The sequence below is a fragment of the Wolffia australiana genome, chromosome 14 (assembly GCF_029677425.1).
Source record: "Wolffia australiana isolate 7733 chromosome 14, ASM2967742v1".
NCBI lineage: Eukaryota > Viridiplantae > Streptophyta > Magnoliopsida > Alismatales > Araceae > Wolffia > Wolffia australiana.
In genome coordinates this window covers 12,155,090-12,170,519 of record NC_135848.1, presented here as the reverse complement: position 1 = coordinate 12,170,519, position 15,430 = coordinate 12,155,090, and the positions used below count along the sequence as shown (strand labels likewise).

At 45.2% G+C, this 15,430-nt stretch overlaps 1 protein-coding gene across 1 annotated transcript in view; it reads left to right on the top strand.

The window, feature by feature from the left end:
- LOC144712348 (uncharacterized) overlaps positions 1 to 14,704 on the top strand; it is a 37,620-nt gene extending 22,916 nt beyond the window's left edge. Inside the window, exons 4-7 of the mRNA XM_078586596.1 lie at positions 13,597 to 13,728; positions 13,799 to 14,020; positions 14,258 to 14,350; positions 14,448 to 14,704. Of these exons, the coding sequence (XP_078442722.1) occupies positions 13,597 to 13,728; positions 13,799 to 14,020; positions 14,258 to 14,350; positions 14,448 to 14,609 (609 nt within the window). The 3' untranslated portion in view covers positions 14,610 to 14,704. The remainder of the gene's footprint in view (positions 1 to 13,596; positions 13,729 to 13,798; positions 14,021 to 14,257; positions 14,351 to 14,447) is intronic.
- Positions 14,705 to 15,430: the final 726 nt, after the last annotated feature.

Sequence of the window (15,430 nt, the reverse complement as noted above, 5' to 3'; positions counted from 1 at the left end):
TGTGTAGGTAAGGTCAGCGGGCAAATTCTCGACGTTCGAGGCAGTCGGTTTGAGTTCTGCCATCACTGGTTACACGGACGGTGCACAAGCAGCAGAAACGGCGTCGGAGGACAGAAGAAACGGCGCCGGATGACGGATGACGAATTCAGCCTCGGGATGACGTTTAGAACCGTCCGGTTGACGGTTAAGTCGTCCGGATGACGTTCAGACCCGTCCGGTTGACGGTGACGCCGTCCGGATGACGGTCTGACCCGTCCGGTTGACGTCGCGGAGGCTGGTCCGTCCGCGACGGTTTCTCCCATCCGCGACCCCTCCGGCGGCCTGTTAGGGTCGATTTCCGGCGGTTTTCCGGCGGATTTCCGGCCGGAAAAACAGATCGAAGATGAATATGGCAGAACGAAGATGAAAAAACCGCAAATCAACCGCTGGAAAACCGACGAAGAGTGTCCGAAGACAATCCGACGAATGTCCGACGAATGTCCGACGGCAGCGGACGGCAGCGGACGGCGGCACTTGGAAACAACGTGGAAGAAGAAACACTGTGGAAACAACGTGTTCCACAGGGACCAAATCGAGTAAGAGCCTATGGCTCTGATACCATGTCAAGGGAGAAGAAGAAGAATACTCGTTGATAATGAGCAAGTTACAAGAAGAGGGTATATATACCCTAGAATAGTTAAGGGATAAGTGGGGTTAGTGGGCCTTATAGAACAGGGACCCACTAACCCTATGACGTCACACTAACAGATACCATGTAAACCCTAGAGGGTCTGGGGGAGAAGAGAGGTTGAAGGAGAATAGAATGTAATGACATAATGAATGAGAGTTACAAGAGGGGTATATATACCCTTAAGAGATAGAATAGAGAATAGGGAATAGGGCTAATGGGCTTATAGAACAGGGCCCATTAGCCCATAGAGGACATGTCTCACTAACACATATGATTCACTAGACTGGGATTTTCTATGGGCCTCCATGAAGAGGAGGGGGTTCCCTAAGGAGTGGATAGAATGGGTGAAGAGATGCATCACATCACGTTCCTGCACGGTATTGGTAAACTGACGACCTGAAGGAGGCCGAATCCAGCCACAAAGGGGAGTGAGACAAGGCTGTCCATTGGCTCCGCTATTGTTTGTTCTGGCAATGGATGCACTTGCAGTTTGCACCGATCAGGCATGCACAAAGGGTTTGCTGCAAGGATATCATCTGTCGGCACAACAAAATGGAATCCTCTTGCTCCAATATGCGGATGACACCACATTCTTCATTGAAGGTTCTACGAGGGAAGCGAGAAATTTATCCATAATCATTGATCTTTTTGCAGATTTCTCGGGACTTCAAATCAACAGGACCAAATCAGTCTTGTTGTGCAATGGGCTCTCAACAGATGAGGAGGCACAGTGTGCAGAGATACTGAGCACACCAATTGGGAGACTCCCAATGAGATATTTGGGCCTACCACTGACGAAGGGGAGGCTGACGAAAGCAGATTGGCAACCGGTTATTGAGAAAATGGAACATCAGCTAGAAGGATGGCAGGCAAAGGTGTTATTGTGAGGAGGCCGATTGGTGCTGCTGATGTCGGTATTATCATCCATCCAATTTTCTACCTCAGTTTTCAGGATGCCAACAGGAATCGGGAAGAGAATAGAAGGCATGATGAGACACTTCTTATGGAAAGGAGTGGAACCGGAACAAAGCAGAGGAGTTGCGATGGTGGCATGGGATAAAGTATGCCGGCCCATCAAAGCTGGAGGTCTGGGGTTCCTACATTTGCAGAGTATGAACATGGCACTATTAACCAAATGGGTGGAGAGAATTATGAATCTAAGAGGGGATCTTATCATAGAAATACTCCAGGACATCTATGGAAGAGGACTGAATTTGGTCAGAAAGACAGAGGCGTACCATGGAGCATCGCTTTTTCGGCAAGGGCTCAGAAAGATCTTCCCAAGAGTACAAGGTTTTTTTTCTGCCAAGTTAGGCGACGGAGCAACTTTTCAATACTGGAAAGATGCATGGTCACCACGAGGCAGCTTGAGCGTGATTTTCCCTCGATTGTATGCCCTTGCACACGATCATAATGCCCAGGTTCGAGACTGTTGGGATGGAATGTGGAACCCAATCATCCAGGGGGCTTTATCTGACCAGCATGTTCTTGAGTTCATGGATATGCAACAGTCCCTCATCCAACTACGACCAAACGAAGGAGAAGTAGACAGCTGGACATGGACAAATGGCTCCTTCTCGGTCCAGAAGGCTTATGAGAAGATTCGGGAGGGGCAAGAGGAAGACACGTCAGTAATCAGAGCGTGCAGATTCATATGGAGACAGAAAGTCCCACTGGAGGTGAGGTTTTTTGGATGGCTGTTGGCTAGGAGAAGATTATATCCAGATACATCGTCACAATGCACTCTATGCTTGAATGGCGAGGAAGACTGCAACCATCTCTTCTTTGAGTGTTCCTTTGCTCGCACGGTCGGGGCCATCCAGATATTTTCAAGGATAAAGGTGTCATCAGAAAGGGCGTTCTGGGAATCGATACATAATTATAAAGACAGAGGAAACGGGGAAGGTGTTCGAGCCTTAACGGTTCTATGGGCCATTTGGTTGCACAGAAACGAGGTGCTGTTCAGGGGGAGAACGACCTCTACAGATAGAGCTATACAAGAAGTGGAAGGTTTTAAGGCCGCATGGCTCTGGAGAACGACAAGAGACTTTGATTGATCAGAATGTAAACGATGGGACCGTGAGGTCCTGATGGGAAGTTCACCGACGAGTTGGGTGTTCATCCCTTTTATATCTAAAAAAAAAGCATTGTGTATACCCTTGGGCCACCAACCTGGCATTATACCTTTCTATTGTCACATCAGCTCTGTACTTTACAGTGTATACCCATCGACACCCAACTGGATGTTTGGCCTGGGGAAGATCAACGATCTCCCAGGTTCCACTCTTAATCAGTGCCTTCATCTCAACATTCATAGCCTCTCTCCACTTGTCATCAGCCAACGCTTCATTCACGGATTTAGGAATATCAGTAGTGGTTAACCTGGTCAGAAATGTTTGAAACCCTGAGGGTAAATGCTCATATGTTACAAGGTGAGAAAGAGGATACTTTGGTCTTCGGGTGGATGCTCTTTTTCCTTTCCGTAATGCAATAGGCCATCTAGAATCATTATTTGCTTGATATTTCAACTTGAGATTCTTCAAGTTGAGCTGTAACTTTCTCTTTAGGCTCATCTCTTCTAACTTCTTCTGTTAATGGCTCATCTTCAATTGTTTTTCCAATTGGCTCATAATCAACGAGTGTCCCACACTGTTTTCCATTTTTCACCTGGTGTCGATTTTCCGGCGCACATTCACCATTAATAGGTATAGACACACCATATACTCCTTCATCTTCAAATATACTCTCTCTATTAGATAATTGAACTGTCTTCTGTCTCATCTTTGAAGAACTGTTCTTTTTCATGAAATGTCTCATCGGCAGATGTGAACATTTTCTTTGACTTGGGACCTGATACTGTAATATTGTATCAATGAAATAGTTGAACGAATTAACCAAATGCCTCAATGTTCCACGGGGATATTGTTCGATAAGGGAATGCAGATAACAAGATCTTAACGTCCTCCACTCCGCCAGCTAGGCTCCTTCCGTGATCAGATCTGGACGGCTCTGCTCCTTGGTGAAGCTCCTTCCTCGATCAAGATTGGGACAACCTATTGCCTTGATGAAGCTCTCGCTTGGATCAAGATCTGACTCCGACTCCTTCGTCTCCCTCCAGATCGACAGGCCGAACCCTGCTCCTCTGGCCTCCTTCTGTGGTATAACCGTCAAACCTGAATTCCAAGAAAACAATAATTCCCCTACATGGTCTCCTCGACCTTTATTTATAGGGACACAACCCACTCCTGTCTTGGTTGATATTTTTGGTCAACGGTGGCTGTTGACTCTTATTCTTTCTTATGTATTTCCTTGAATAGAACTTAGCAGGATCATAACCCTTGTATCCCTTCTTCCCTTGTGAGTATCTCACAAACACACATTTAATTGCTCTTGGACTGAGTTTGAGAGGAAATAATCTTGAGATGATATCCACTGGGCTCTCATAGTTTAATATTCTTGATGGCATGCGATTGATTAGGTGAACTGCGGTAAGTACTGTTTCTCCCCATAAATACTTGGGCACATTCTGATGATGAAGAAGTGTCCTGGCTGTATTAACCACATGTCCTATCTTCCTTTCTGCGACTCCGTTCTGCTTTAGAGTATTGACACTAGATGACTCTGGCACAATTCTATTCACCAGGAAATATGAGGCCAACTTCTCACTAAGCATTGTCAGACCGGAAGCTTTTAACAGAAACATTGAATTGATTATTGGCCCTGGCACAGAAATCTTGTATCACACTTGTCACTTCTGATTTGTGTTTAAGCAAGTGCACCCAGGTTAACCTGGTACAATCATCTACCAGAATGAGAAACCACCATGCACCAGTGAGTGAAGTCGTGGGTGCTGGTCCCCACACATCTCTATGGACAGGCACAAAGGGAACTCTACTTCTTTCCCCATTCCCATTATACGAGGCTCTCTTATGTTTTGCACATCGACATGATTCACAAGTTAACTCTGAGATATCAAGATCCTTCGCATATGAAGGAAATATTAGTTTCATCAACCCAACAGCTGGATGTCCCAAACGATAATGTGAAATTTTAAACTCTTCATTTGCTTGTCATGGCTTTCCACGCGATTGAGCATTCACCATCATTCCCGCCTTTGCTTGATCCTTCACGTAGATTTGGCCATTCCTCTCCTTAAAGAGTGAAATCTTCAAGTTCCTTGCCTTATCATATGCAAAACAACCAGCACAATTGATAGTTAGTGATCATTTGACATCTTGCACTAGACGCTGAGGAGACATTAACTGCTCCTTTAGATTATGCACATGTAAAACATTTTTAAAGACTCCCGAGGTTTCTATAGTTACATTACCAATACCAGTCACAGGCAAGACTTCACCCCTAGCAGTAAAAACCTTTCTGCCCCCTTCATACGGAGTATAAGAGTGGAACTTTGATCGATATGGTGTCATATGATCAGTAGCTCCAGAGTCCAAAATCCAGTCCAAGTAAATATGGCCATCAGTATATATATGCTTACCAGGCTGGCAGCAGGATTCAGCCATGGATGTAGAACTAACTAGCGCTTTCAACTTCTCTAGTTCTTCTCTGAGAATATTAACTTCGTCCTTGTCTCGCTTGAATTCAACACTGGCACCACTGGATCCTCCTGAGCTGGATTCACATGTCTCCCTTTCGCCTTGATGATCCTCCTGAGCTGACACAGAGTGAGCCTGAGTCCTTGGAGGCCAACCGTGTAAGTCCCAACAGTTCTCCTTCGTATGACCTCTTCTCTTGCAATAATACCACACTACATTGTTTCGATAGCCTTTTCCTTGATATGACTTCTCATTGAGATTTGAATCATAGTTTCCTCGAGTGTTGGTTTGAACTGCACCACTCACACTCTGCACCACTCAGTCATATACTTGTGCTCCTTTGACTTCACCATCAACCCAGCTCCATTCTCCTCCTCAGAGGCTCCTGGGACTATTTGTTGTCGATGGCTCTCCTCCTCCAGCACAATATTAATTGTCTGTTCATGATCAGGTAATCTCTCCCAATTGAGGTTTGACCCCTCAGTGCCTCATACTCAGTATTTAACCCCATCAGGAATTTGAACATCTGGTCGCGAAAAGTGTATTCCCACTCATCTGGATTCAGGATTGGTCTGTATTAGTCCAATTCCAACCAGATAAATTGAAACTCATTCACATACTCTGTTACTGTTCTGTCTCCTTGTTGGACGCTCCATGCCTTCACAACCAGATCGTATGTCCTCCATAAGGTACTCCTTTTCAGAGCTGTCTTCCGAACATAATCTCAGATTTGTTAAGCAGTCTTCAAGAACGACATCTTCAGGAGCACATCTTTAGTCATGCTCCATAGCAGAAAAAGGAGGACGTTGGCATCGTCCCGCTTCCACACTTTGTATGTTGGGTCGTCAAGATTGACTTCAGTGATCAAATTATCACCCAGCTCCCTGCCAAGAAGTGTAAGCTCAACTATCTGTCCCCACCTGTTGAAGTTGCAGCTATTATATTGAATGGTTCGGCAATCGGGGGTATTACGGATGATACCGTGTAAGAGGTAAGGCCACTGTCTCCTTCTACACTGTGTGATGAACCCACCATGCTGGATGATGCCATTTCAAATTGTGTCGACAATAACTCAGTTGCCCACTACAGGACAATCTCCTTCTGATGGACTAGATTGTCCTCTGACTTACATACATCAATACTTTCTTTGACATGCACTTGAATGGATGGTCAACACAGCCGTCACCTAGACAGCACTAACCAACGACCACTGACCAAAGGCCACTGATCACGGATGATGGCATCTATGCTTGTTGACAACATCCCCTTGGCAACGACAGCGGCACACGACGCTCCACACCGCTTAAGCTCCACCACGCTTAAGCTCCAAGACCACTGACCAAGGACGACGACTAACAGCGCTTCGGCTTCACGACTCTTCAGCCACACACATCGTCACACGACGCTCTACGAGGTTACACCGCAAGCTCCAACAAGATGAACACCCACTGCTCCAAGAGTCAAGATCAAAGCTCTCATACCATGTCGAGTTGGACCACCTAAACCCTAGATGTCCAATCGGATGAACACCAGAATCAAACTATTCTCATTCATGTAACCCTAATGACACCCACACACCCATATATATAGGATGCTAATATGGGCTGTACAATAGTGGGCCTATCATAACAGGCCATCAGTTACTTAAAGGAAACAAGTGCAAATAAGGAAAAACACGAATAGGAAATATAGGGGTCTGCAGCTTACACTAAACGAGCCTTCCCTCTGCCATTTCCGTGTATATTTCCTATTGTGGCTCGTATCAGTACTTCCCGCAGGAACAACAAATTATCCCCAATTTGGAATGAAGGAAATTGTAATTCCATAGCTGATACATCTTCCCATGTCGCTTCGAAGTTTGGTAGATTTTTCCATTTCACCAGAACCTGCATTCAATCTTGGTTAAATCGATAAGAGAGTATGGCCTCCGGGTAAACTGCCATTCCCAATCATGAGAGACGTTAGTAGGGAAAGGAAAAACGGATTAATCTTCTCCTACAGCTTTGCGTACTTGGGAAATGTGAAAAAAAGGATGTGTTTGTGTGGATTCGGGTAATTCCAACTTGTATTCTATGGGTCCCATTCTTCCCAAGATAGTATAGGGTCCAAAGTATTTCGGTGCTAGTTTTCCTGAGGTTTGTTTTGCCAGAGTTTTCATGTGATATGGTCTAATTTTTACATAGACCTTGTCTCCTACTTCATATTTGCAATCTTCCCTGTGTTGATCTGCCTTTTGCTTCATCATGTTCTTTGACTTAGCCAGATGCATGTTTAACTGTTGAAGGATAGTATCTCATTCTGCTAGCTGTTGATCCAAGGAATCTATCGGGGACGAAGGCGAGCCATAACGTGATAATTGGGGGGATCCCTGTCGTATAATGCCTTAAAAAGGGCCATCTGAATGGACGAGCGGAACAAACTACTGTAACTATATTCGGCCCACGGGAGCCATTTCACCCACTGTTTTGGGCATTCTGAGGCAAAGCATTGATATGATCCTGAGTTGGGACCGGATCTAACATTGCTGTAACGGTTCTATTTTGTTAACCATGGAGATTTAATAGAACACAATGTCTTCAATTCAGGAGAGATAGTTGGGAATAAAGAGGGAGAGGGAGGGAGAGAGAGATTCCTGGGAGAGATGGAAAGAACGGGAATGGTGAATGGATGACGAAGGATCGCCAGATGAAGGAGGGCGTCGCACGATAGAGACTGGCGATGTCCACCTGCAGGCACGAAGAGGATGAGGGTCGCGGTCTGAAGAAGAGAAGAGGTGGAAGAGGGAGACTCACAGTGATAATTTTTCCTGCCCTCTACTCTCAAGAGAGAGGGCTTAAATTGGATCGTCAATGGGCTGGACCAAGGTTTCTGGGCCGGACAGCTGCCATGGCTTCTTCTGAACATATATGCGTTCACAGATCATATCACTACTCCCCCTAATTTGACCAGCTTGTCCTCAAGCTGGAAGTCAGGGAATTGATCTCGGTGCGTTGCGGCCAATGCCCACGTGGCTTCGGAGGACGGAAGACCCCTCCAGTGGGTGAGAACCTGCCAGCATTTGGCAGAGGGATGAAAGGCGGAGATCTTTTCTGGTACCACTTGCCAAACTTGGTCGGTGGTGAGGTGGACTGGGAGCGGTTGGGGCGGAACGGTAACGGGAGCGGCACACTTGAGTTGCGACATGTGGAAGACTGGGTGGATGCGGGCGTCCGGTGGAAGAGCGAGCTTGTAGGCCACTGCACCCATTCACTGGGTAATTGCATGCAGACCAAAATGGCGAGGAGAGAGCTTCTCGAAAGGGCGGACTGCCAGTGACTGCATGCGGTAAGGCCGTAGCTTGAGGTAGACCTGGTCACCCACAGCAGATTCTACAGGACAACGATGCTTATCACCCACAGCATGGTCGAGGTGTTAGCGAAGAAGGTCAAGGTGGGCATCACGGTCGCGAAGGAGCTTGTTAACGTCATCAACCGGAGATGAGGCCGGGCCGTAACGAAGGAGAGTGGGGGTGGACGCCCCTATAAAGCCTGGACTGAAGAGTAGGGCTCCATCGTGCCCCCGTATATAGGGGCACGATGGCCCTTACTAAGGGCAGAGGAGCCCTAGGTAAGGGCCCAAGTGCCCTTACCAAGGGGGGGTTCTTATACATAGGACCCCCACTTTAACACAAAATACTAATATGTTTGACACATTCGACGACCCGAAATGCGACAACACTAAAACATGGCATGACACATAACGAACACAAACACGACACGACGAACATGAACACGCGAACACGATAAAATGACAAATAGAATGAGCACGTGCCGACGAAAATCAAAACATTCGAATGTGCGGACGTGCTTTCACCCCGGTTATTTGAACCTGGGTTGTCTTCACCTTCGCCTTGGCGCCCTGGTCGGGTTGGACGCGAGCTGGCGGGGCTGTTGATGACGATGATGGCGGCACCAAAGACGTCTCTGATGGAGTGGACTGGTGCGCTCCATCAGTATCAGGTTTTGCTTTATCAACAGTCCTTGCATGTAGATCGGGACATTTAAGCAGATTCCCGTTCATATCTGAACCACTCCATTTGCCAATAAGACGTCAAAAGGTTATCTCGTAAAGATGGAATTCCCAGTATGGTCACTAATGTCTAATCAATGAAATTATGAGTTGCTCTGCCGTCGATAAGGATGCGAGCCTGATGTCCTTTGATGTTTCCCCAGAGTTTGACCAAACCGTTGGGGCCGGAAAATTCAGAAAAATGGAACTAAATCTGTGCTGTAAACGCCGGCCCAACATTTAAAGGATCTTCATCAGTCTGCATATAGTCTTTCTCTTCTTCTGGGGATTGATCATCCTGGTCCCTGTCTAATACCATGATCAAATTTAAGTCCTTGCAGCGGTGTCCCGGAGCAAAATGGTCATTGCAATAGAAACATAGTCCCTTGTCCTTCTGTTGTTGGAACTCCGCTTCTGTCAGCCTGATGTTACGACACTTATTCATCCCTTCTGTAGGAAGCTGACGTGGCTGTTGTATCAGTGGCCCTTGGCTGGTGATAGGTCCCCTAGTTATATTTTGGGCCCGGCTAAAAGAAGCCATATTCAGAAAAGGAGTTGCATTCGGCTTGCAAGGATTTGTCCATAATTTCTCTAAGCCCAAATGTTTTCGACTTGAGGACTTCTCGTCGAATTTCTGCCTGTAAGCCACGTAAATATGCAGTCTCCTTGACTTTGCGAGCCACATTTGGCATTTGCGCAATCAATTTTTCAAATGCTGCATGGAATTCGGCAACAAAGCCTGTTTGCTTGATCCCGAAGAACGCTTGATATAACCCAGTTGAAGAAATGCTCTACTGACCACAAAATTTTTCCTTAAAGTCGTCCCAATCTCTATATCCCACCTCTTGCTCCGAGTAATAAAACCAATCCAGCGCTGACTCTTCGAGATGCAGGGCCACCAGATGCAGTTTTTCGTGATCTGGTAAGGGATGCAATCTGAAGAACCGGTCTGCTTGCTTTATCCACCCTTCTGCATTATCACCCAGAAATAGAGGCGAATCACCTCTTTGGAATCGAGAATCATTGGCAATCCTCTGTTCTGGCGGTCTTTCTTCGGGGGGTTAAGGCTGAGGTGGTGCATTAAGAGCTCCGCCAGGGACTCTTTTGTTCATATTTTGAACTTTATTGAGTTGTACTGACAAAGCCGCTACCTGCTCCATTAGATGCTCCATAACATTGGTGGTTCTTCTTTGGAATTCCAGATTGGACTGATCTTCCCTCGGATCTTTGCTCCATCCTGCAGCTTGGCCAAGGAAATCCGGTGGCTCTGATACCACTGATACAGTATGCTTCCTCGTATCACAAAAAGTGGTAATAGGCATGGTGAGAAACTAGGGTAGTAACCACAAGGGAATAGACAACCTCTTCTTCTCAACAAAAGACCATTTCGTTAATTTCTTACTATTTGGGCTCTGCTGTGGCCCTCTTTGGCTGTTAAACACCCTGTTCTGACACTACGCCACTGATGTGATGCACCACGGCCCTGCTTGGAATTTCTATGGTGCTTTTGTGGTCAGTGTTGCTGTCAACTCAGCTATCAAACTCTGCTTCAAGCCTCAGTCATGCAGCAGTTGAACTCGAAAGTCAATTTTTGGTCTGCTCTGAGGTCTTAGTCGCAGTTGATGTTGTGGTTCATGCCATGGTTCATTTGTGTTCCACTGCGCATTTAATGCTGCAGTTCTTCCAGGTTCTAAGCTATTGCAAGATGGTAGTCCTAGCATCCAAGCAGCTGTAAAATGCAGGCACAACAAGGACAAAGTTACTGCAGTTGCCCTTCTTAAATGATGGCAGTAAAGATGATACAATCCCCATCATATCTAGAGTATTTTCCTCAACGCCTACAAGGGGCATTTTGATCATTTCCTATCACATGTTTTTCCCTTTAAAAAGGGCAGGCCTTTTGGAAGTAATATCACATAGTGGTTCTCTTGTCTCTCTCTGTGTGTGACGCCCCATCCTGCTTTAGTTCCTCCACTGAACAATGTTCATTCCACCAAGCCTGCTCTTCTCCTCTAGCTGATGTTCATCCCAGCATTCCCTCCCTCCTATGACGATTCATTCCTGCATCTTCTCCCGCCATTCAGGTCCCTTCCCAGATAAGAACTCCCAGGCTCTTATCAAAAGATATCTCCTCAATGTGGGAAGCAGGCTTAGGTTAATGTGGCAACCAGTGGAAATGGCTGCCACTGCCTGGAGTTTTTCAATGTGACTGTCTTGATTTGTGCCCTGCCTCAAATCTTGAATGCAGGAACAACTGTATAATTTTTGGATCTCTGTATAATTCAAAAGGAACAACTGTATAATTCAAAAATGAACAACTGTATAGTTTTTTTTGCAGCGAATCTTGAATGTTGATGCCTGAGTATGTTCCCCACACCTTGTTGTCTTGACTGTAAGTGCCTCCGAGGGTGCATAGAAACCTTAAGTTATTGAATGCAACCACTTTGATGTGTGCTCACTGACCCAAAATCTTCAATTCTGCTGCTCCTTGAGATAGTGACACCACCTCACGTACCTCAATGCTGTGGTTATAGTCTTGACATGCACCCACACTCCATGTGCAATGTGTGTACTTATCCATGATGTGCCTGCACTTCTGTCACGGCTTGCATAGAAGTCTCTTTAGGATAGAAAACTGACCATATTCTCCCTGTGGCCTGAAGCTCCCAAACCTTGCATATCAAGTTCAAACCTGTAGCAGAAATGCATGCTTACCTGGCCTTTTTGAGGCTGGTGCGACCTCATGATCTGCTGATATCCAAACATTTTTCTGCGGCTTTAATGCAGCTTGATGGATGACATATCTAGGTCCAGCTGCACCTTGGCTGCTTCACTTCTGGAGTCTTTGGATCTCTGGGGCTCCAAAAAGTTGCAATCTTTTGGCGGGCTTGAGAAAGTTTCAGATGACATAGCCCTGCCGCTTATGCAGCTGCCAAAAGATGATGCGGCCACCATCTTTGTCCTGGACATCACCGCTCCAATAGCTGGTTCTCACTGCTCGTTCCCTGTTTATCGTGCACAGTTATTTGTGCTTGATAGATATCTCCACGCTGCTGTGCAGCATTTAAAAACATGGTATCAGAGAATATCCTCTGAAAACAGTCAACGAGGACCATTATTAACCAATGTCAAGCAATAGAAGCAGTTCATGTAAAGATCATCAAATAAATAGAACGGAAAATCAGAATATGGAGATATGATAGGAGTTCTTGATGGAGCGCTCCTCCTGGTTCAGCAGGCTTGTCCTGCTTCCCCATCCTCAATGGCTGTGCAACCATCTTTCTTGAAGTCTTTCCCGGTGAAGAGCATATCCCGCATCCCCTTTTTTTAGTCATTCAAAGGGGTTCTCCCTCCAGTCAACGCATTCGCCTAACCGTAGTTGACCACTACTCTTCTGTTCCTTCTTGGGTACTGTCTTCAGTAAAATGTATCGAAGGTCAGGCTTTAGGACATCTACACCGACGGTTTTCCTGAAAGTAAATCTTTTGGTCTCATGTTCTGTATGAACACCTGCTGGTGGCGGCAAACTGGTGCAGGCCTGAGTGATGGAAGCTCCTCTGCAAGCAGAAGCTGCGCAAGGAGTTCGTTCCTGTAACTCCCACCAATCAAAGAAAAACAAAATCCATAATTGTCAATTTCTCTTGTTATTCCACTCTGATACGAGTCCGGTCGTGGTTGTTGAGAAATTGCTATATCAGTAGACAATGTTTATCTTGGGAAGAAGAGACATCAAAATAGAGGGATCCTTGAGCAGAGAGATGATTGAGTGAAGAGTGAGAGAGATCTAATCCTGGGAATCATGAACGGGAAAAATAGAGTGGAAGCTAGGCCACATCGGGCAGGCATCTCCTCTGGATCTGGAGCACCTCTGGACCAGCCACTTGCCTCCACAAATTCATTTGAGATTCTTCTTGAATGCCTTACTGGGGAAAGGTGTTATTAATAGTCTGCTTTCTGGACAAAAGCCCCATCCAGAGGGCCTCTTTTGTCACACGTGCTTCCTTCCTGAGGCACTTCTTACTCTTTCTTAAGTAGTGTCTTGGGAGGTTCGTATCTTCTAGAAGAGGGAACAAAGATGCAAGCATTTCCTCAGGTCGTATGATGGAGCTTCACAAATTCTTGAGTAAATAGACAAGAGCGGGCCGTTCAAGAAAGAAAGATATACTCCAAATGACCCACATTCCTTCTTTCTCTATGCAGGGTGACTTCAAAACGACCCTAAAATTATCCAAAATCTCGTCCGCGTCCTCTTTTTAAAATATTTTGGTTTGTTCTTATGGATAATGTTTACATAAATTCATGACCTGTATTTTCTTTTGTAAGGTTGCAGAAAATCTCGCACAGTTGATGTTCAGTGTCATGATGACGGGGTACATGTTCAAGAACGCCGAGTACCGGTTAGAGTTACAGCAGAGCTTGGAGCAGGTTGCTCTTCTGGAATCCGATGAGAGAAAGGTGACCTTGCCCCACCACTATTTCTATGACGATTTCCCAGCTATGTTAAGATTAAATGCAATACATTCAGGATAACGAAGCCGATTATGCGCCCGGAACACAAAAAAAATTAAAAGGAGAAGTCATCCGATGGAACAAAATCTCTGGGCCTGAAACACTAGATGCGACCAAATACATAGAATTGCTTGAAGTGGAGATCGAGGACCTGAAACGTCAGTTGGCCAGGAAATCCACCACTGGCCAGAATGAGCTGTTAGAATATCTCAAGTCTCTAGAACCTCAGAATTTAAAGGTAATTCTTTCGTTCAAGGCAGCAAAGAAAATCAATCAATTTCTATTTGGATTGAAAAACATGTTAAACTGAGAGTAAGAGGGTACCCGTTCTCTGTATCTACCACAGAATGATTCACATTGTTGTTTCTGAACAGTAAAAAAAAGATGGAAATTCCTTTTTATATGAAAAGCTACATCATCTCAAATATTTCTCAAGATCAGGAAGAAATAAAGACCCATTCTGTTTCCCATGCAGGAACTGACTAGCAGTGCAGGAGAGGACGCAGTGCTGGCAATGAACACATTCATTAAACGCCTTCTCGCGGTTTCAGACCCTGCGCAAATGAAGGTGTCAAGCTTCATTGCCTCATTCTTCGTGGGAATAAAACGATTTAGTTGTTGGTTGGTTGTGTTATTAAGGATTGGGCCAATGTTTCTTTTTGCAGACAAATGCAACAGAGACAAGTGCTCCAGAGCTTGCAAAACTGCTGTTTTGGTTGATGGTCGTCGGCTATGGCATTCGCAATATTGAAGTTCGCTTTGACATGGATAGAGTTCTGGGTGCTCCTCCCAAGTTGGCCGAGCTCCCTCCTGGAGAAACCATCTGAGATTTTGGTAGAAACTTAGTTTCAAGGCTCATTTATGAAGTTAAACCGTTGTCACTGTGAGTGTTCTCCAATTTATTCAATAACTTTGATCTCTACTTAGGCAGGCCCTGAATAAAAAGAATAAAAAATATCAGAAATGCTCCTCATTGCGGGTTTAATTAATCTTAAATCAAGACTTGCAAACACTGAAATGAACCAAAGAAATGAATCTTAAAACATGCCACCAATGCTTTGCGAGAATTTTTCTACATTTTGCTCAATAGGATTAAACCATTAATCGATTAGCATTAAACATATGTTTCGGCAGTAATAAGTCATTCAGTACTAAACTTACTAACCTGAGAATAACAACAGTAAAATATCTACTTCGAATCAGAAAACAACGGAACCCCGAATGAATCTTGAGGAACCTTTAGTTGTGTGGTGGTATTTGGTAATAGCTAATGATGATTCAATCTAATCGGTCAATGGTTTAATGCTATTAACCAAAATGTAGGTCAGTCGAGTAGTGCAATTCTTGTGACCGGTGCTTAAAAGATTGAACCACATTTTAAAAAAATAAAAAATGTTCACTCCCTTCCTCTCCAGTGTCTCTCTTTTGTGTTTGCTCTTTTCTCCTCTCTCTCTCTCTCTCGATCATTCCTTTCTTACTTGCTCTTCTCTTCCTCTCTCGCTCTCCATTATTCTTCTCCTGCTCACTCACTGCCTTGCTCTTTTCTCTCTCACTCTCTCGATTGATCTTTCTTCTCTCTCTTGCTCACTCTACTCTCCGGTTGGCTTCAACCCTGTCAGCTACTTCACCACTGTTGCTGCTACCTTTC